The sequence below is a fragment of the Schistocerca gregaria genome, chromosome 1, assembly GCF_023897955.1.
Source record: "Schistocerca gregaria isolate iqSchGreg1 chromosome 1, iqSchGreg1.2, whole genome shotgun sequence".
NCBI classification, from domain to species: domain Eukaryota; kingdom Metazoa; phylum Arthropoda; class Insecta; order Orthoptera; family Acrididae; genus Schistocerca; species Schistocerca gregaria.
The window spans coordinates 1,072,058,809-1,072,082,704 of record NC_064920.1 but is presented as its reverse complement, the minus strand read 5'-3'; the positions used below and the strand labels follow the sequence as shown (position 1 = coordinate 1,072,082,704).

General features: G+C 42.1%; 1 protein-coding gene across 2 annotated transcripts in view; it reads right to left on the bottom strand.

Annotated features, from left to right (window-relative positions):
- The window catches only part of LOC126281632 (golgin subfamily A member 6-like protein 22), a 279,886-nt gene that overhangs the window by 104,278 nt on the left and 151,712 nt on the right, over positions 1-23,896 (bottom strand). For both annotated transcript variants that reach the window (XM_049980769.1, XM_049980760.1), the window contains one exon: positions 2,463-2,571. In XM_049980769.1, coding sequence (XP_049836726.1) covers positions 2,463-2,571 — 109 coding nt within the window. The remainder of the gene's footprint in view (positions 1-2,462; positions 2,572-23,896) is intronic.

Sequence of the window (23,896 nt, the reverse complement as noted above, 5' to 3'; positions counted from 1 at the left end):
TATTAAAAACAAAGATTCCAAGACTTACCAAGCGGGAAAGAGCCGGTAGACAGGCACAATATAATAACACACAAACACACACACAAAATTTCGGCTTTCGCAACCGGCGGCTGCTTCGTCAGGAAAGAGGGAAGGAAAAGGAAAGATGGACGGATGTGGGTTTTAAGGGAGAGGGTAAGGAGTCATTCCAATCCCGGGAGCGGAAAGACTTACCTTAGGGGGAAAAAAGGATAGGTATATACTCGCACACACACACACATATCCATCCATACATATACAGACACAAGCAGACATATTCATGGGTCGCTTAGAGGAAGCCTTCTTGGTTACCCATGTTTGGTACAGATTTATTGATGACATCTTCATGATCTGGACTCACAGTGAAGAACAACTCCAGAATTTTCTCTCCAACCTCAACTCTTTTGGTTCCATCAGATTCACCTGGTCCTACTCCAAATCCCATGCCACTTTCCTTGATGTTAACCTCCATCTGTCCCATGGCCAGCTTCACTTGTCCGTCCCCATCAAACCCACCAACAAGCAACAGTACCTCCATTATGACAGCTGCCACCCATTCCACATCAAATGGTCCCTTCCCTACAGCCTAGGCCTTCGTGGCAAACGAATCTGCTCCAGTCAGGAATCCCTGAACCATTACACCAACAACCTGAAAACACCTTTCGCATCCCACACACTACCCTCCCGACCTGGTACAGATGCAAATAGCCAGAGCCACTTCCTCATCCCCTCAAACCCAGAACCTCCCACAGAAGAACCATAAAAGTGCCCCACTTGTGACAGGATACTTTCCGGGACTGGATCAGACTCTGAATGTGGCTCTCCAGCAGGGATATGACTTCCTCAAATCCTGCCCTGAAATGAGATCCATCCTTCACGAAATCCTCCCCACTCCACCAAGAGTGTCTTTCCGCCATCCACCTAACCTTCGTAACCTCTTAGTTCATCCCCATGAAATCCCCAAACCACCTTCCCTACCCTCTGGCTCCTACCCTTGTAACCGCCCCCAGTGTAAAACCTGTCCTATGCACCCACCCACCACCACCTACTCCAGTCCTGTAACCTGGAAAGTGTACACGATCAAAGGCAGAGCCATGTGTGAAAGCACCCACGTGATTTACCAACTGACCTGCCTACAATGTGAAGCTTTCTATGTGGGAATGACCAGCAACAAACTGTCCAATCACATGAATGGACACAGGCAGACAGTATTTGTTGGTAATGAGTGTCACCCAGTGGCTAAACATGCCTTGGTGCACAGCCAGCACATCTTGGCACAGTGTTACACCGTCCAGGTTATCTGGATACTTCCCACTAACACCAACCTGTCAGAACTCCAGAGATGGGAACTTGCCCTTCAGTATATCCTCTCTTCTCGGTATCCGCCAGGCCTCAACCTCCGCTAATTTCAAGTTCCCGCCGCTCATACCTCACCTGTCTTTCAACAACATCTTTGCCTGTGTACTTCCGCCTCGACTGACATCTCTGCCCAAACTCTTTGCCTTTACAAATGTCTGCTTGTGTCTGTGTGTGTGCAGATGGATGTGTATGTGTGTGTGCGAGTGTATGCCTGTCCTTTTTTCCCCTTGGGGTGGGTCTTTCCGCTTCCGGGATTGGAGTGACTCCTTGCCCTCTCCCTTGGAGCCCGCATCCTTTCGTCTTTCCCTCTTCTTCCCTCTTTCCTGGGGGGGGGGGGGGGGGGCGACCGTTGGTTGCGAGGGATTGAGTTTTGTGTATGTGTTTGTGTTTATTTGTGTGTCTATCAACCTACCATCGCTTTTGTTTGGTGGGTCACATCAACTTTGTTTTTGGATATATATATATCTCTCTCTCTCTCTCTGTGTGTGTGTGTGTGTGTGTGTGTGTGTGTATGAAAACAAAGTTGATGTGAGTTGCATGGCAGAGGCGCTGGCGGGTCGATGGATGCACAGTCAGACACAAGCATGCACACGAGGTTCAGGCTTTTGCAACCAACAGTTGCTTCTTCGGGGGGGGGGGGGGGGGGGTTATACGCTCGCACGCGCATGCGTGTCCGTCCGCGCGTGCACGGGCAGCACAGGCAGACATTTGTCTTTGCCTTTACAAATGTCTGCTTGTGTCTGTGTATGTGCAGATGGATACGTGTGTGTGCGAGTGTACACCTGTCCTTTTTTCCCCCTAAGGTAAGTCTTTCCGCTCTCGGGATTGGAATGACTCCTTACCCTCTCCCATAAAACCCACATTCTTTCGTCTTTCCCTCTCCTTCCCTCTTTCCTGAAGAAGCAACCGTCGGTTGCGAAAGCTAGAAATCTGTGTGTGTGTTTGTGTGTTTTATTTATTGTGCCTATCTACCGGCGCTTTCCCGCTTGGTAAGTCTTGGAATTTTTGTTTTTAATATATTTTTCCCATGTGGAAGTTTCATACTCAAACTTGAGCTATAGGGATCTTCTTAATCAATGTTATACCTTATGTTTCAAATCTCCATGCGTCTTATTCCTGTCAGAATAGTATTTTACAGCCAGCTGTCTTTCTACCTCATGCACCTTTCTCTTCAGCTCTGTTATGGTTCTTGACCTGCACAAAGAATAGAGACAATGCATCAGAAGATAAACAAAAATAAAGAATGATAACTACTTAGCTACAGCTGAGGTGCAAAGAAACCTACAATGGCATGGAAAATTATTCTAGGTTTTGAGCAAGCAACCTCTCTCTCTCTCTCTCTCTCTCTCTCTCTCTCTCTCTCTCTCTCTCTCTCTCTCTCTCTCCCTCTCTCTCCCTCTCTCTCTCTCTCTCTCTCACACACACACACACACACACACACACACACACACACACACACACCACTTCTTCTTTTCCCCATAAATGTATATTTGGAATGTTAACATAATGTGAGTCATTCACCTGCTGTATTAAAGTTATTTAGTTTTATAATCCAGTCATTCAATCATTCCACTTCACCCTGAAGCCATGTTAGTAGGTTACTGTTCAATGAAGCTTAACTATTTCAGTAATGAAAAACAAGTCCCTCACAAATTCAAGCCAATAGCAAAAAAAAGGTATGAATAGCATAAAGAAATGGTCTAAATGATATTATTGAAAAAGTAAAACGTTTATCAACATGTTTCCATTGCTACTGTAGAATAAAGACAGATTTATAACAGCTGGTTGAGTATAATATATTCTTAGAATTGTGAAAAGAAACTCATAAGTAACTTATTATCCCTCAGTTGTCCATGTATATTACTGCAGGTCTTTGTGTATGTAATTGGTTTGTACTGAATGTTACTTAAATGCTGTACTCATTTGTTAATGCTTCTGTGGAGTAAAGTTGTGTTCAGTCTAATGGTCGTGTTGTACTTAAACCAATGACAACACAATTGGCAACGGATGTGGTCCTGTTCTTCAGGCAAATTTCTACTCTGATTGGTTAATTGGTTTGTGGGATTGAAGGGACCAGACCGCTATGGTCATCGGTCCCCCTCTGGTTGGTCATCCGTTTATTCTCACAATGGCTGATGGTGTCAAACAGGAAGAATCATTTGTCATGGCGTTGCACCTCCAATCACAGATGCTGGACAGTCAAACTAAGGTACTTCAATCATTGGCTTCTGTTTTGTCAAGTCGGCATGCTCCTCAGCTCATGTTGCTTGCTGTTTTGTGTGGAATAGCCCCCCCCCCCCCCCCCCCCAGGTTTATCCACCTCCCTTTCCTACGTACGATGAGTCCATTGAGGAATGGGACACACATGAGAAATATCTGCAACAACGCTTTCAAGCTTTTGGGATTACTGATGCTATATTACATCAAGTCTTGTTCCTTTCATGGATATTGTAAGGAATGTATCAAGTCCTACATCAATTCACTTCCATGCAGGATCCATCTTCTTTAATATTTGACCAAATGTGTAAACTTCTTTCAAAATACTAGTATAAGTGCACCCATGTTTTGCATCCCAGACTGAGTTTTACTGCTGCACAAAGCAACCACATCAATCATACCAAACATGGGCAGCTGAACTCCGTGAGTTGTCATTGTCATTTTGTGTCCAATATGCATAAAGAGCCATATGCCGATCAGATAGTGAGAGACGCTGTCATTCTTTTAGCCCTGGATCATGAGGTGTGAGAGTGGGAAAAATCCATCCCTCTACGAAGTTTTAGCTATTGCACAATTGTTCGAGGTGTTGCAAGCTGCAGGTAACCAAATCAAGTCATGGTGTGAGGTAAGAGCAATCCAACCCTCTCCTCCACACCAAGCTGGGGGAAGACCTGAACGCAGAGGTCGGCACACGATCACACCATCAAGATGGCGAGCCTCACTCCCAGCAACACCTGCACCAACAAAGTAAACAGGCCAGTGAACAGCAACCTACATGTTCCACACTCCCCATCCCGTCCTTATTGTTTCATTAGCCATGAGTGTCAAGACTGCCCAAAATGGTGGACTACCTGTCATGGCTGCAACAAAAAAGGTCACAATGCTTCTGTTTGTAATGTAAAAATTTAGCACAATGATGGTGTAAAAATTGTATCAGCTGTTTCGGTTGTGCCAAACATTCTTTTCATTGATGTTAGTGTTTTTTGTAAAATTTTGCACATGCAAGTGGATACAGGTGCTGTGGTAACCTTGCTAAACTTACGAACTTATATGGACCTGGGCTCCCCTCCACTTCTTCCTGTTTTGTTTAAGTTAGTAAATTAGAATAAACATTTCTATTCTTGGTCAGTTCTCTGCCCAAGTAACCTAAAAGTCAGTAGTCAGGTCACTTACATTTTTGCATTTCTTGCTGTAGATAACACAAGTAAGGAGATCATGAATACGACACTTCGTAATGATGTGGAACGTGTCAGGTTAATGAAAGATGTCTGTACAAGATATTACATTACACAAAATATTGCATGACACTAATGCTTAAGTTAGTTTTTTTCCCTCCCTTAATTTATATCTAAAAATTCAGCCAATGAGTAGAAGGAGTTGTCATCTAGAAATTCTTTTAATTTATTTTTAAATGTTGGTTGACTATCTGTCAGGCTTTTGATGCTGTTTGGTAGGTGACCAAAGACTTTTGTGGCAGCATAATTTACCCCCTTCTGTGCCAAAGTCAGATTTAACCCTGCATAGTGAAGATCATCCTTTCTCCTGGTGTTATAGCCATGCACACTGCTATTACTTTTGAACTGGGCTGGATTATTAACAACAAATTTCATAAGTGAATATATATACTGTGAGGATCCCTAGATCCTTAAATAGATGTCTGCAAGATGACCGTGGGTGGGCTCCAGCAATTATTCTGATTACACGTTTTTGAGCAATGAATACTTTTCTACTCAACGATGAATTACCCCAGAATATGATACCATACGAAAGCAGTGAATGAAAGTAGGCATAGTAAGCTAATTTACTGAGATTCTTATCACCAAAATTTGCAATAACCCTAACAGCATACGTAGCCGAACTCAGACGTTTCATCAGACCATCAATGTGTTGCTTCCAGTTTAACCTCTCATCAATGGACACACGTAAAAATTTTGAAAATTCTACCTTAGCTACAGACTTCTGTTCAAAGTCTATACTTATTACTGGAGTTGTGCCATTTACTGTACAGAACTGTATATACTGTGTTTTATCAAAATTTAAAGAGAGTCCGTTAGCTGAGAACCACTTAATAATTTTGTGAAAAACGTCATTTACCATTACATTACTTAGTTCTTGGTTTTTGGATGTTATTACTATACTTGCATCATCAGCAAAAAGAACTAACTTTGCATCCTCATCAATATAGAATGGTAAGTCATTAATGTATATCAAGAACAGTAAAGGACCTAAGACCGAACCCTGTGGGACCCCGTGCTTGATAGCCCCCCAGTTTGAGGAATCAGCTGTTGTATTAACATTACATGAACCACTTATTTCAACTTTCTGCATTCTTCCAGTTAAGTATGAATTAAACCATTTGTGCACTGCCTCCCTCAAACCATAATGATTTAGCTTATCTAAAAGAATTCCATGATTTACACAGTCAAAGGCCTTTGAGAGATCACAAAATATACCAATGGGTGATGTCCGGTTATTCAGAGCATTTAATATTTGATCAGTGAAAGTGTATATAGCATTTTCGGTTGAAAAGCCTTTCTGAAAACCAAACTGACATTTTGTTAGTACTTTATTTTTACATATATGGGAGGCTACTCTTGAATACATTACTTTCTCAAAATTTTTTGATAGAGATGTCAGAAGAGATATTGGGCGATAGTTGTTGACATCCGACGTATCACCCTTTTTATGCAATGGTTTTACAATGGCATATTTCAGTCTATCGGGGAAAACACCCTGCTCCAAAGAGGTATTACATACGTGGCTGAGAATCCTACTTATCTGTGGGGAACAAGTTTTAAGTATCTTGCTGGAAATGCCATCAATTCCGTAAGAGCTTTTACTTTTCAGTGAGTTTATTATTTTACTGATTTCAGAGGGAGAGGTTGGTGGAAATACAGTTGTTTCAAACTGCATAGGTATGGCCTCTTCTGTTAGAAGCCTTGCCTCTTCTAGTGAAGATCTAGATCCTACTTTCTCCACAACATTTAAAAAATGATTATTGAAAATATTTCCAATTTCAGATTGTTTGTTAGTACACTTGTCATTCAGTTTTATGGCACTAAAGTCTTCCTGTGCTCTTGGTTGCCCTGCTTCCCTTTCAATAATATTCCAAATTGCTTTAATTTTATTATCAGAGTTACTGATCTCAGACATGATACACATGCTTCTGGACTTTTTAATAACTTTTCTTAGTACTGCACAATAGTTTTTATAATATTGAACAATTTTGGGGTCAGTACTCCCTCTTGCTGTTAGATACAGTTCTCTTTTATGGTTGCAAGATATTCTTATTCCTTTAGTTAGCCAAGGTTTTTTTATATGTTTTCTTGGAATTATGTTTCACTGTTTTCTTGGGAAAACAATTTTCAAATACCCTTAAAAATGTATCGTGAAATAAGTTATATTTCAAGTTTGCATCGGGTTCCATATACACTTCATCCCAGTCTAGCTCCTTTAGTCTTTCCCTAAAGTTTCCAGTATTTATATTGTTAATTGAACTCACTGCTTTGATATTCTGATTTGATATACTGCATGGAGCTATGCCATGTACTGTAACCAGCTGTGCACCATGATCTGAAAGACCATTCTCAACAGGATAAGCATTTATGTCCTTAAACTTATCTTGGTCTATAAAAAAGTTATCTGTCAATGTCCTGCTGTTCTTTGTTATCCGAGTAGGAAAATCAATGACGGAGCTCAAATTGAAAGAACTGAGTAATACTACAAGGTCATTCTTCCTATCACACTCTTTCAGGGAATCAACATTGAAATCCCCACAAATGATAATTTGCTTCCCCCTGACTGACAGATAGCACAACAAAGCATCCAAGTTTTCTAGAAATAGCTGGAAATTCCCTGAGGGGGACCTATACACTGTTACAATTATGAAAGTGCCATCATTTAGTTTTAGTTCAGTGGCACATGCTTCCATATGTTGCTCTACACAAAATTTTTTAGTTTCTAAATGTTTTGCGCTGTGGAAGCTTTTGACATATATGGCAACTTCTCCTCTCATCATATTATCTCTACTTACATGTGCAGCTAATTTGTACCCATTGATGCTAACCTTTTGCATATCAGTGACAATGTGATGCTCAGACAGGCATAGTACATCTATTACATTCTCAGTTTCTATATCTTCTAAACAAAGCAGAAGCTCATCAATTTTATTTTTCAATACCCCAATATTTTGATGAAATATTCTAACATTATTTTTCACTTTACTTTTGTGGGTATCTTGAACTTTTTTAACAGCTTTAGTACTTGCCTGGCTGAGTTTCCCACTGGACACTGATCTTACACTAAAAAAGAGTTACCACCATGAGATGTAGTTCCTCCCCCCTTTAAATTTCCTGCTACCAGCCCAGCCAGTTTACCCTTCCCCTTCTTGTTGAGGTGTAGGCCATGTCTAGTATAGTCCCACCTACAAAGTGAATCAACAGGAACCACACCAATGTGTGACCCCGCATCAGATCCAAGTAGCCGTTCCAACTCCAAATTAACTCTCCTGACAGAAGAGCTCAAATGAGGCCTGTCGTGGCGCTCCAGACCCGACACAAACCCAACACTGGTATGACTCGATGCCAATGCAATATTTGCCAGGTCACACTCTATGCTGTACCCCAGATCTCTGTCAATACTGTTGCCCGGCCCACCCACAATAACCACGGTATCTTCCTTAGTAAAGCCTCAACATAGTGAACCTAAATCCTCTGTAACCTGCCCCAGTCCAGCACTAGGTTTGAAAAAACTTGTGACCTGGTATTCTGACCCTAATTCATCCTGCAGAAGTTGGCCCACACCCCTAGCAAGCGAACTACCTAGCAACAAGACTTTCTTTCTCTTTACACACTTCCCTATCTTCTTATTCAATTTGCTGCTGAAAGCTTGTTGAGCCCTGTCTACATCTACTTCTGTGCGAGACTCATCAGTTTCCGACTGAGGCAACAGATCAAACCTATTTTGTACATTAATGCAAAGCTGTCAGAAGAATTTCTTGGCCTGTTCCTTATGCCTGTTGCCACTTCCCACCCCTGTTTACCCTTCTCCCCCCTTAACCTGCACAGTTCTCGTGTAGCCTCATCTAACTCAGCCTGAAGGGCAGCAATTTTCCCCTCCTGTTCCACAAACTTTCTATCTCTACTGCATAGCCTACAGAACCACTGATGAGTCTTGCTCATTTTCCCAATTCCCACGCCACTACAATCTCCCCAACGAAAAAAGTTACTACATCCATCACACCAGACCCCGGAGCTAACGATTCTACGGCACGTCAGGCACTTTACACTCATGGTACAAATCGATTTTAGTGACAGAAAGACAATTAAGTTACCGGAAAACAATGAAAATACGTGTACAAAAAATTAGGCCTACTCGCGACAATGTAAACAATCGTTCAGAAGTTTCTTACTGGAAATTACTTAAGAGATGACGATACTCTACAGATATAAAGGGGCAGCAAACGTATTTGGCACACTAAACTATCAGTAAATGCACTTAAAATTGCGGTATGAAGTTTAATCTGAAAGCTCAAAAGTTCGGCCTGGCCTCGATATGTAAACAAAACGAATTTTGCTTGATTACTGTGAAAATACGCGAGTAAGACAAAAACTTTTAATGGTACGCTTGAAGAGCACTATAATTAACATAATAAATTAGTTTAAAGTGTTAGAAACAGTTTATTACTACTAAAATTACATATCTTGTACGGGAGCTGTGACTCAAACGTCCGTGTAGCAGGCGCAGGGCTACCAACAAGTGCTTTATACAAACTTTGATGCATCATGTTCCGTGTTTTCCTCTGTGTTCTCTCCTGGATTGGGGTGTGCCAAGAAGATTGGGGTGTGCCAACAATATTCAAGTGCACGTTACCAAGAATCCTTCTGCTCAGCCTTGCTTTTTTCAAGGCCTTATAGTTCCAGTGTCTCTCAGGGAACAAGTCAAAGATGAACTAGATCACCTCGTGGATTCCAGCATTGTTCAGCCTATTACATCAAGTGAATGGTCTACCTCCCTAGTTACAGTAAGGAAACTGAGAGGCCAGTTACACCTCATCGGCGATTTTAAAGTTTCTGTGAATGCACAATTTATAGTGGATACCACATCCAGACAAACTCTTTGCAAAGTTATCAGGTGGTCAATATTTCTCAAAAATTGACTTGTCAGATGCCTATTTGTAACTCCCCTTAGGTATAGTCTCAACATATGTTAGTTGTCAATTCCCCTTTTGGACTGTACCAATACTTACAGTTGTATTTTGGAACTGCCAGTGCTCCTGCTATTTTTCAATGTTTTAAGAACAACTTACAGTGTCTGTGCTGGGTTGTGCAAACTAGTTGGATGACAGAGGAGTTTCCAGTGCCTACACTGATGACCATTTACAAAATCTCCATATTCTTCTTTCTCTCCTACAAGCGGCCTGATTTTAGAAAAATGTCAATTTTTTTCAAACTTCTAAAATTTATCTTGGGTTTGAAGTTCCTTGTGAGAGTCTCAAACATCTGAATCAACATGTTTCTGCTATTTTGTCACTTCCATGCCTCTCGGCAGACAAAGAACTTCGCGTTTACCTACGTTAAGTCATTACTACCATACGTTTTTGCCTGGAGCAATGACAATCGCACACCTGTTACAAGCGTTGCTGGGCATATGCAGACATACACCTTTTCCGGCATACCCGTCAGCACTAGGAAACATTGTATAGCATGCACTGAACCAGGTGCACCTATGACAAGAGAAGACCAAGACATGCTCCCAGGCTAATACACTGATAACGGCCCCTGGGCAGCATGCATATAGGCCGCCGCCAACGACCGAGCTGTCTCAATCTCCCAATCTCAGTAACTCAGTATGTTTGATCGGGACTCAGTTTGCATTGCATCTCAATAATACATCGCATTATGCTCTAGTCTTCCACAGTGATAGTAGCCACCTTGCACCTTAGTTGGCAGTGAGGGAACATTAGTCATTGAATATTGCTGTGATAAGGGCAAGAAAGGATTCAAGAATTAGTACATGTTATTAGATAGCTGTTAACCACAGAACTTCATATTGGACATCACTGAAGTTAAGCACTCATTTGGTTGCTATAATAAAGTGTATTTTAAACAAGTGTGCATTTTGTGTTGTAGTGAGAAGAAAACGACTATCCACCTATCATACCAGTCTCTCCACATCCAGCCAGGGACCACAAAACGTTACAAGAAGGCATATACACAACAAGTGCCAATGAGTCTGATCAACAAGTTTTGTTTGCTTTTCCTGTGTTCTAGGTTGCTGCAGGGGAGCTGTTGTTACAGTGATCCTATTTGTTCATTTGTTCTTGATGATGCATTTATTACAGGGATGGGGTTGGGGGTGAGGGGACCACAGATCTAATCTATTTCTCTTTACAAAGGCTCTGCACATTGCTTTTCTATTTGTCTTCTCATATTTTGCAGTAATTTGTCAGTGTTAGAATGACTACCCTACCCTCTCCACTTCCTGTGCCTCAGCCACCACAGTTTGCTTCTGCTCTGGAACCACATCACATTTTTCAGCTTCAGACCCAGCAAATAGCAACATTGCTGCCTACTGTACAGCAATTGCTTGCCTCACAAGATGCATCAGCTGCCCAATTGACCAACCAACCAATCCAATGAGTGCCACCAAAAAACATTCCACCATTTCAGCACTTCCATGAAAACTTAAGAGGAATGGCTCGAATATCTCACCCGGTTCCAGGCCCACGGTCAAGTCTCATTATCTCCTGTCCATTGTGGGAACCCCTGTGTTTCGCTTAATTCAAAAACTCTTCCCTGCATCTCTCCTGATGCACTCTCCTATGATGAAGTAGTAGGTGCATTAAGTCTGTATTACAAACAACAGACTCAGGTTGTGGCAGACAGATTTCAGTTCTTTCGCCTTAACAAAAAGCCAGAACAGATGTACTGTTAGCAATATACTGACTTACAAGGTTTCACTAGGAAGTGTAAAATCATGTGTAGTTGTGGCAACTTTTATTAAAAACAACGATTCCAAGACTTACCAAGCGGGAAAGCGCTGGTAGATAGGCACAATAAATAAAACACACAAACACACACACACACAGAATTTCTATCTTTCGCAACCGACAGTTGCTTCTTCGGGAAAGAGGGAAGGAGAGGGAAAGACAAAAGGATGTGGGTTTTAAGGGAGAGGGTAAGGAGTCATTCCAATCCCGGGAGTGGAAAGACTTCCCTTAGGGGGAAAAAAGGACAGGTGTACACTCGCGCACACACACACACACACACATATCCATCCGCACATCTGTGTATCTGCAGATGGATATGTGTGTTTGTGCGCGAGTGTACACCTGTCCTTTTTTCCCCCTAAGGGACTGGAATGACTCCTTACCCTCTCCCTTAAAACCCACATCCTTTCGTCTTTCCCTCTCGTTCCCTCTTTCCTGGAGAAGCAACCGTCGGTTGCGAAAGCTAGAAATTCTGTGTGTGTGTGTGTGTGTGTGTGTGTGTGTTTGTGTGTTTTATTTATTGTGCCTATCTACCGGCACTTTCCCGCTTGGTAAGTCTTGAAATCTTTTTTTTTAATATATTTTTCCCATGTGGCAACTTTTATATTGACTTGATGATCTATGATGCGCTCATGTACTCTGTCCCTGAGAGCAGAATTAGAGACCAGATTCTCCAGTACTCAGATCCTTCACACCATCAAGCATTGCAACTATTAGAGCAATTTGATTCCAGCACCACAGCTGCCAATAAATTTGATCAGGTCCTGATTTGTCGGGTCAAGTTGCCTCTTGCCCGTGACTCGCCCACTCAGCCCCCACAAGGAGCACACACACAGATGTGCAAATAGCCTAGTAAACAAGTAGCGTGGTCTGTAAATCTAGTGAAGTATTTCCCTCACCGTTTTGCTTTCCATAAGCGGCAAGATTGCCCACCACTCAATGCGACATGTTACTCACATCGAAAGAAAGGCCATGTCCATGCACTTTGCTTGCAATAGCAAAATAATGCCAATTCTGCCCACTCTCACAACAACAGGTCTCGTGCACATTCTGTGAATGCAGTGTTTCCAAAACTGAGTACAGGTTCTAGGAGTAATTCAAGTAAGGTTTTGTCCTCATATCGCTCCAGTGCAGTGTGATGCCATGCCAACACATTACTTTTAACACTACAAAATGCTGGCCATCCTATTGACTTTCAACTAGACACATGTGCTTCTGTAACTTTGCTTAATCACGCCACATACAAACAGTTAGGCTCACTATGTCTGTCAAAATCCATACAATGGACAAAACATCCCAGTACTTGGACAGTGTCTTTGACCGTCACTTGCAAATCTCACACTAGGACAGTGAAATTTACTGTGTTGTAATCAAGATGCATTAAAAATATTTTTGGCTTAGGTTTGTTTGACTTGTTTAGCCTTAACATTCAAGACAACACACTTTCAGTGATTGCTTTTAATCCAAAAGACAGTGTAGCTAGTTTGCTTAAGAAATTTCCTGGACTCTTTTCGGATGGGCTTGGATAAGCTATTTTGTAGCACACATTACCCTGAAAGACAATGCATGGCCTAAGTTTCTGGTCAAGCTGTTCGCATTGCTTCACAAGCCAAAGTAGTCAGTGAATTAAAAGAATTGCAAGACAATGGCATGATTGCTCCAATATAAACTAGTCAGTGGGCAAATCCATTAATTTTGATGCCCAAACTTCTGGTTGCATTCACATTTGTGTTGACTTCAAAACTACAGTCAATCTACAGACAATAATTGACACTTATCCACTGCTTCACCCTGAAGAACTTATGGACAGGCTTGGTGCAGGCCTTCACTTTTCTAAGATAGATTTGTGTAATGCATAGTGCAAATACCACTAGATGAAGAATCACAGAATGTGTTTGTTGTTAATATGCACTTAGGCCTGTTCAAGTATTTGCATATGCCCTTCGGCACTACCTCCACACCCGCCATTATTCAACAATACTTGGAACAGCTGAGTGCTCAGATGCCATTCTGTTCAAACTACCTTGACAATATTGTCATCCCAGGTCGTATGCCAGAGCAACACATTCCCAATCTGTGTGCTCTTTTTCGAGTGTTGTCAAATGCAGGACTCAAGCGCTGTCTCAAAAAGTGTGACTTTTTTCAAATAGAACCACAGCACTTAGGTCATTTGATACACAGTCAGGATGTGTACCCCCTCAAATCCCACTTTCTTGCAATCTGTGACCTGCCTGTTCCTCACAATATATCTGAACTGCAGTCAGTGCTAGGCAAGTTGATACACTGCATTTGTTTCATTTTGAATTCTTCAAATATTGCGGCCCCATTGCATCTTTTACACTGGAAAAATGTGCCTTTTGTGCGGACTGAAGTGTGTGGTCTCAGAAATGCCTTGCATGGGGCAGATGTTTAGTACATTTTAATCCTGCCAAACCAATGATTTTGCAAATAGACCGAATCAGTGGTGTGCTTTCGCACAGAACTGGTGTACAAGACAGAACTATTGCTTTTGCCTCAAAGTTATTAACTCAAACTGAGTGCAGTTATTCACAAATTGAAAAAGAAGCTCTTGCTATTATGTAAGGTGCAACAAAAGTTGCAAGTTATACTTAGCGACAGATCGCATGCCTTTGCAGTCTTGTGTTTCATCCGTCAAAGCTGGTTCCTGCTGTGTACTGCTCACAAATTGTAACATTGGGCTTTGCTTTTATTACTGTATCAGTAGAAAACTGTGTACAGACCTATGGCAGAGCATCTCAATGCTGACACCACATCAGCAGTTTGCGTCATAGTGAGAGGAAACCGGACACCCACCTATCATACCACCCTCTCCTCATCCAGCCAGGAACGACAAAACATTACAAAAGGGCAAAGCCACAACAGTGCAAAGGGACTCAGTTTCACTGGGTGGTGATCTGTGAAACCACATTTTCCACCCATAAGATCATGTTATGATCTGCGCTCTGCTTAGTGACGAACCAACCAGGCCTCCACTTTGTCCATCCAATGAACACTTCACACTGTGGGTTGGAGGCAGTACTGGCTCATAGATATCCTGACTCCAAGTGGCCCATTGCCCATTGCTTATGCCTCTAAAACACTGACTCCTGCTCAAACTAGGTACTCTCAGACAGAAAAAAAAAACTTTGGCCATTGTGTATGCTGTGAAGAAATTCGATGTCTTTCTCTGTGGTACCAAATTCGATATGGTCACCACTCACAGACCACTGACTTTATTCTGTCCTTCTGCATCACTACCACCGCATCCATTTTCTTCCTTTCACATTACAACTACAAGATTCATTTTCGTCCTACGAATCGACATGCAAATGCCGATGCTTTGTACCGCCTCACAGTGGGTCCAAACCCAAGATTTGATCAGGAGGAATTGCTTTTTGTTTCCACATTGATGTCATGAGACAGCAGATGGTTGACGGTTTTCCTGCAACTACCCATGGATGAGGTCCTCTTTGTATCCGATTCTGCAGAAGGTCATAACTTTCATACAACATGATTGACGGGATTCAGCACCTCCTTATATGACCAGCCCATTCTGTAATTATTATATATTTCGACATCAGTTCTCTGTTGTGAGACAGATTGTGTGTTGTGAGACACACATCTTATCGTCTCTCAGGTAGTGATCACCTCCCAAATTTGTTGGGAGACTTCTCCGCTTATTACTTGCAGATCTTTGGGGTGTATCATGCACATAAGCATTGGGTCGTCAACACATATTTTGGCCTGGCTTGGATGATGATGTTACTCACTTGGTTGCCTCCTGTTCATATTGTGCAATGCATCAAGCATCTCCATAGGAATCGTTGTCTCTTTGGCAAACACCATCACAAGCAAGGGACCCATTTTCTAAATTTTTATCAACTGTTTGTCGTTCAGTGCATATTATCATTTTCTGTACATGGAAGAAGCCTGGAGATACTGACAGGTTTCAGATAGATTATATAATGGTAAGACAGAGATTTAGGAACCAGGTTTTAAATTGTAAGACATTTCCTGGTGCAGATGTGGACTCTGACCACAATCTATTGGTTATGAACTGCAGATTAAAACTGAAGAAACTGCAAAAAGTTGGGAATCTAAGGAGATGCGACCTGGATAAACTGAAAGAACCAGAGGTTGTATAGAGTTTCTGGGAGAGCATGAGGAAACAATTGACAAGAATGGGGGAAAGAAATACAGTGGAAGAATAATGGGTAGCTTTGAGGGATGAAGTAGTGAAGGCAGCAGACAATCAAGTAGGTAAAAAGACGAGGGCTAGTAGAAATCCTTGGGTGACAGAAGAAATACTGAATTTGATTGACGAAAGGAGGAAATATAAAAATGCAGTAAATGAAGCAGGCAAAAAGGAATACAAAAGTCTACAAAATGAGATCAACAGGAAGTGCAATGTGGCTAAGCAGGCATGGCTAGAGGACAAATGTAAGGATGTAGAGGCTTATCTCACTAGGGGTAAGATAGATACTGCCTACAGGAATATTAAAGAGACCTTTTGAGATAAGAGAACCACTTGTATGAACATCAAGAGCTCAGATGGAAACCCAGTTCTAAGCAAAGAAGGGAAAGCAGAAAGGTGGAAGGAGTATATAGAGGGTCTATACAAGAGCAATGTACTTGAGAACAATATTATGGAAATGGAAGAGGGTGTAGATGAAGATGAAATGGGAGATACGATACTGCGTGAAGAGTTTGACAGAGCACTGAAAGACCTGAGTCGAAACAAGGCCCCAGGAGTAGACAACATTCCATTAGAACTACTGACAGCCTTAGGAGAGCCAGTCCTGACAAAACTCTACCATCTGGTGAGCAAGATGTATGAGACAGGCGAAATAACCTCAGACTTCAAGAAGAATATCATAATTCCAATCCCAAAGAAAGCAGGCATTGACAGATGTGAAAATTACCGAACTATCAGTTTAATAAGCCGCGGCTGCAAAATACTAACGCAAATTCTTTACAGACGAATGGAAAAACTGGTAGAAGTCGACCTCGGGGAAGATCAGTTTGGATTCTGTAGAAATATGGGAACACTTGAGGCAATACTGACCCTATGACTTATTTTAAAAGCTAGATTAAGAAAAGGCAAACCTACATTTCTAGCATTTGTAGACTTAGAGGAAGCTTTTGACAATGTTAACTGGAATACTCTCTTTCAAATTCTAAATGTTGCAGGGGTAAAATACAGGGAACGAAAGGCTATTTACAATTTGTACAGAAACCAGATGGCAGTTATAAGAGTCGAGGGACATGAAAGGGAAGCAGTGCTTGGGAAGGGAGTGAGACAGGGTTGTAGCCTCTCTCCGATGTTGTTCAATCTGTATATTGAGCAAGCAGTAAACGAAACAAAAGAAAAACTCGGAGTAGGTATTAAAATCCATGGAGAAGAAATAAAAACTTTAAGGTTCTCCGATGACATTGTAATTCTGTCAGAGACAGCAAAGGACTTGGAAGAGCAGTTGAATGAAATGGACAGTGTCTTGAAAGGAGGATATAAGATGAACATCAACAAAAGCAAAAGTAGGATAATGGAATGTAGTTGAATTAAGTCGGGTGATGCTGAGGGAATTAGATTAGGAAAGGAGACACTTAAAGTAGTAAAGGAGTTTTGCTATTTGGGGAGCAAAATAACTGAAGATGGTCGAAGTAGAGAGGATATAAAATGTAGACTGTCAATGGCAAGGAAAGTGTTTCTGAAGAAGAGAAATTTGTTAACATGGAGTATATATTTAAGAGTCAGAAAGATGTTCCTGAAAGTATTTGTATGGAGTGTAGCCATGTACGGAAGTGAAACATGGACGATAAATAGTTTGGACCAGAATAGAATAGAAGCTTTCGAAATGTGGTGCTACAGAAGAATGCTGAAGTTTAGATGGATAGATCACATAACTAATGAGGAGGTACTGAGCAGAATTGGGGAGAAGAGGAGTTTGTTGCACAACTTGACTGGAAGAAAGAATCGGTTTGTTAGGACATGTTCTGAGGCATCAAGGAATCACCAATTTAGTATTGGAGGGCAGAGTGGAGGGTAAAAATCATAGAGGGAGACCAAGAGATGAATACACTAAGCAGATTCAGAAGTATGTAGACTGCAGTAGGTACTGGGAGATGAAGAAGTTTGCACAGGATAGAGTAGCATGGAGAGCTGCATTAAACCAGTCTCAGGACTGAAGACCACAACAACAACAACACACATCATTCATTATGTTTCCACATCTGCAAATGCCACTGTTGCCACCTTAACCAAAAATTTTTCAGTCAAAGATTTGCCATGATGTAAGTGTCCAATAATGGTCCACAATTTTAATTGCTTGGTACACGTCACACACTCGCCATGCCATTCCATTCACAATCTAATGGTGAGGTGGAACACCTGGTGTGAATGTTCATAGCTCAGATGAAAAAGTATGTTGCCAACTCTTTGTCCGGCATTGGCTTAGATCGGCTTCCCTCACCAAAGCATTCCACACCGTTCAGTGAGAACAACCCGGCAGAGCCACTACATGGGCGCCAGCCAAGAACACTGCTACACCTCATGCATCCTCCACCTGGACGTCAGCTTGTGCAGCCACTGTGCCTATTTTTGCTGGGTTTGGTTATCTGGTCACACACTTTCAGGCGTTGCCCTAAATGGATTCCAGCTGTCATCGGCAGATGCCAGGGGCATTGTCTCTGTGACATCTACACGGAGGATGGCCCATGCTCAAGGCACCATGATTAGCTTCACATTTATGTGGACAGCTGGGCACCCCTGATGTCACACCATCACCTCCGAGCCTGTCCACATTGGGCGTCACATCACTTGCTGCTGCAGATTCTGCACTCCTGTGTGGTCAAGGGCATCTAGCCTCAGTGGCCAAACCAGAAGTTCCTCTGTTGCTTCTAACACCATCGTCAGGGATTCCATCACCCATTCCTGAGCAACTGCTGATACCAGTGTCATCAGCACAGAGAACATTGTTACCAGAGCTGATGCCCGAGGTTGACATGTAAACACCCCCAGCGTCGCTAGTGTTGCCTTATGGCTTGACATGGTGAAGTGGGCACAGAATGTTTCTGCACCTGAAGCACTTCAAGACTGTATGCTCCTGTTACAGCATGTCACCTTAGCCAGAGCCCAGTGGACAAGGAGGACACCATGAATGTCTCAAGAAATTGGTGACATGTGCTCATACTTTCAAAAGGCTGCACATGTGGTAGCGCTACGGCATCTGCACATGGTGCCTCAGACTTGTGTGTGTGTGTGTGTGTGTGTGTGTGTGTGTGTGTGTGTGAGAGAGAGAGAGAGAGAGAGAGAGAGAGAGAGAATCACTTTCAGAGCCTGCCACAGAGCCCAGTCTATTAATTTGAGGCTAGCCGAGCTATGCTTGAACTCAGTTCTCTATGTGTACTGCTACAGTTGTTTGTGTATGTAATTGGTTCGTGCTGAATGTTACTTAAATACTTTGTTCAAGTAGTTAATGCTTCAGTGGAATAAAGTTTTGTTCAGTCTACTGCTCACATTGTACATACACCTGTTACAACAATTCCAAATCTGATATTAATAGGAAGTCAAAGGGATGTAAGTGACATCCTTAGAGGCAGAAGGGTGTGAGTGCTAACTGGATTATTGGTGTTACAGTCAAACATTCATTGAGGTAACCCATCTGCAGCCAATAATACTGTTCAACCAAAGTGACAAATAGGGAAACTTTGTAAAATAAATGACCATAAATCTTGCAGACGTCCCTTCAAATACCTTGTAATTCTTACATATACCAACGAAAATAATACATTTCTGAAAATGTAATAGAATGGAATAGATAAAATATCTTAAAGAAATGAGCAAGCTTTCAGGGCCATGGCTTCTTCTTCTGGCACTAGTGTTGTAGGGAAATGAAGAGGGATGAAAGAAAAAGACTGGCGAAGTTTAGGAATTGGGGAGTGTTTGAAAAATTCATCTAGAACCGTAGGACAGGGGAGACTGGCATGATGAGAATAAAAGACTGATGATGGGGAAAGCATCAGATGAGACTTGAAAGCCTGAGTGCTTCAACAAGGAAGATAGGATAATAAGCAAGACAGAGATTACTGACAATACATCACACAAGTTAATAAGAGCGGAAAGCTAAGGGCATTACATGTGGCAGAGGTTGGGGGAGGGGGGCAGGGGCAGGGGCAGAAAAATGGACAAATTAGAAAAAAAAAAGATATAGAGAACTAAAAGGGCGTAAGGGGGTGCAGAAAAGAATAGTCACTGAGAAGAAATGCTGACAAGGAGAGGTCCCCAGCAAAGTGATCAACTTTTTGAAATTATCTATATTGAGATGTAGGGTTAAGATCCCACATATCACACTCTGCAGCTGTTCATACTGGTGGGCCCTCATTTGCGAGCAATTAATGAAGAAAAATTGGAATTTTTTAAAATTCTCAATAGCTTTAAAAGGTTGACTTATATAGTATCATTGCGTGGTATGATGAATAGGATAACAGCTTCGTCTATTTTAAATCTTGATTGAAATGACCTTGATCATCATTTTAATTTCATTAATTGATTTAAATGTAAATTTTTAATTCCATTTCTTTGTCACATAATTTTATTTAGATCCTCCTGCATTTCAGTACAATTTTCCATTGTTACAACCTCTCGATACACCACAGCATCATCTGCAAAAAGCCTCAGTGAACTTCTGATGTCATCCACAAGGTCATTTATGCATATTGTGAATAGCAATGGTCCTATGACACTCCCCTGTAGCACACCTGAAATCACTCTTACTTTGGAAGACTTCTCTCCATTGAGAATGACATGCTGTGTTCTGTTATCTAGGAACTCCTCAATCCAATCACACAATTGGTCTGACAGTCCATGTGCTCTTAGTTAGTTGATTAAATGACTGTGGGGAACTGTATCGAACGCCTTGCGGAAGTCAACAAACACGGCATCTACCTGTGAACCCGTGTCTATGGCCCTCTGAGTCTCGTGGACGAGTAGCGCGAGCTGGGTTTCACATGACCGTCTTTTTCGAAACACATGCTGATTCCTAAAGAGTAGATTTCTAGTCTCCAGAAAAGTCATTATACTCGAACATAACACATGTTCCAAAATTCTACAACTGATCGACGTTAGAGATATAGGTCTATAGTTCTGCACATCTGTTCGATGTCCCTTCTTGAAAACGGGGATGACCTGTGCCCTTTTCCAATCCTTTGGAATGATACGCTCTTCTAGAGACTTACGGTACACCGCTTCAAGAAGGGGGGCAAGTTCCTTCACATACTCTGTGCAAAATTGAACTGGTATCCCATCAGGCCCAGCGGCCTTTCCTCTTTTGAGCGATTTTAATTGTTTCTCTATCCCTCTGTCGTCTATTTCAATATCTACCATTTTGTCATCTGTGCACCAATCTAGAGAAGGAACCACAGTGCTGTCTTCCTCTGTGGAACAGCTTTGGAAAAAGACATTTAGTATTTCGGCCTTTAGTCTGTCATCCTCTGTTTCAGTACCATTTTGGTCACAGAGTGTCTGGGCATTTTGTTTTGATGCACCTACCACTTTGACATAAGACCAAAATTTCTTAGGATTTTCCGCCAAGTCAGCACATAGAACTTTACTTTTGAATTCATTGAACGCCTCTCGCATAGCCCTCCTCATACTACATTTCGCTTCGCGTAATTCTTGTTTGTCTGCAAGGCTTTGGCTATGTTTATGTTTGCTGTGAAGTTTGCTTCCACAGCAGTTTTCTAACTCGGTTGTTGTACCACAGTGGCTCTTTTCCATCTCTTACGATCTTGCTTGGCACATACTCATCTAACGCATATTGCACGATGGTTTTGAACTTTGTCCACTGATCCTCAACACTATCTGTACTTGAGACAAAACTTTTGTGTTGAGCCATCAGGTACTCTGTAATCTGCTTTTTGTCACTTTTGCTAAACAGAAAAATCTTCCTACCTTTTTTTAATATTTCTATTTACAGCTGAAATTATCGATGCAGTAACCGCTTTATGATCGCTGATTCCCTATTCTGCGTTAACTGTTTCAAATAGTTTGGGTCTGTTTGTCACCAGAAGGTCTAATATGTTATCGTCATGAGTCGGTTCTCTGTTTAACTGCTCAAGGTAGTTTTATGAACGTTTGAGTCTCCCAGTCTATATCTGGCAAATTAAAATCTCCACCCAGAACTATAACATGGTGGGGAAATCTACTCGAAATATTTTCCAAATTATTCTTCAGGTGCTCAGCCATAACAGCTGCTGAGCCAGGGGGCCTATAGACACATCCAATTACTATGTCTGAGCCTACTTTAACCATGACCTTCACCCAAATTATTTCACATTTTGGATCTCCATCAATTTCCTTCAATACTATTGCACTTCTTATCGGTATAAACACTTTTCCCCCTTCACTGTCCAGCCTGTCTCTGCAATATACATTCCAATCTGAGTTTAGGATTTCTTTACTGTTTATGTCTGGTTTCAGCCAACTTTCTGTCCCAAGTGCTATATGGGCGTTGTGACCATTTATTAATGAGAGCAGTTCTGGGACCTTTCTATAAACGCTCCTACAGTTTACTATTAGCACATTAATATTGTTATTCCCTGTTGCATTTTGCCTACTCCTACCTTGCTGCATCTCAGGAGGTGTCTTGTCGGGCCTAGGGAGGGAATTCTCTAACCTAAAAAGCCTCATGTGCACTCCACACGTACTCCGCTACCCTAGTAGCTGCTTCCTGCGTGTAGTGCACACCTGACCTATTCAGGGGGACCCTACATTTCTCCACCCGATAGCAGAGGTCGAGAAATTTGCACCCCAGATCTCCACAGAATCGCCTGAGCCTCTAGTTTAAGACTTCTACTTGGCTCCAAACCAAAGGACTGCGATCAGTTCTGGGTATGATAATACAAATAGTTAGCTTAGATTCCACCCCGCGAGCGAGGCTTTCCGCTTTCACCAATTCCGCCAACCGCCTATACAAACTGAGGATGATCTCTGAACCCAAACGGCAGGAGTCATTGATGCCAACATGAGCATTGCTCTCTATCGCCGCCGGCAGGGCCTCCTCCACATCTCGGATGAGACCCCCTGGCAAGCAGACAGAATGAACACTGGCCTTCTTCCCCGACCTTTCCGCTATTTCCCTAAGGGGCTCCATCACCTGCCTAACATTGGAGCTCCCAATAATTAATAAACCCGTGTGCCTGCTCGGACCTTTCTGAAGGAGCGGCCACATGTCCACTCACAGGCAGAGCGGTCGATGCCACACGGCCAGCCTCCACATTGACCCTCCGCCTCGTGCACCGCGAACGACGCTGAACCTGCCACTACCCTTCGGGAGAGGGTGGCCCAACTGCTCCCAGTACCTGTGAAGATGTCTCGACAGCAGGGACAGTGGGTGATGCATGTAACACCTGGGGTGTACGATGCGATGCACCAAACTCCCCCCTGCCGCTACACTCCGCGGCAGCAGCCTGGAGACGGCTGACTGCGGCCATCAACATGTTCAGCTGTTCACGAACAGTGGCCAGCTTCTCTTGTGTCCGTACACAGCAGTCACACATCCTATCCATCCTAAGAAATCAATTTACTTTAAACAGTTAATCAACTTTTAACTAGACTGCTAATTCACTAAAGGCAGCTGATTGTTGACTAAACTATGGTTGCTAGACACTTCTTGTAGAAAACAATGAAAATAGCACTACCTGTCTCTGGACTGTATTCAAAACAACACGAAATCTATGGAACACTATTACTGGCACTCAACAATTAAAGCTTCCTAAAAGCAAAAACACACGGAAGAAGGAGTGACATGTAAAAAAAAATACAGCTAATACTTAAATTAACGTAGCTTGCTGCACAGCAGGCGTGAAGCAGACGGCAGTTACGATGACACTGACAGTACTGGAACTATGGCTGACTAAAGGGACTCTCTCTGACTGTATTCAAAACAAACACGAAATCTATGGAACACTATTACTAGCACTTGACAATTAAAGGTTCCTAAAGGCAAACACACTTGGAAGAAGATGTGAAAAGTAAAAAAAATACAGTTAATATTCAAATTAACGTAGCTCACTGCACAGCAGACATGAAGCAGACGGCCAACCGAAACTTCAATCATTTTAAAATGCAACCCTCATTCCACATTTTTCAGAGTTACGCAAATGTGAAAAAGAGGTTAAAACCATCTAAGGTATTTGACAATTCACATAAAATTCCTGTACTTTTCTCATACTCATCAATAAAGGAAATCATTGAGAGCAAACACAGTGTTTTTGATTCTTTCAAAAATATTTAGATTTTCTGAAATGACTTGA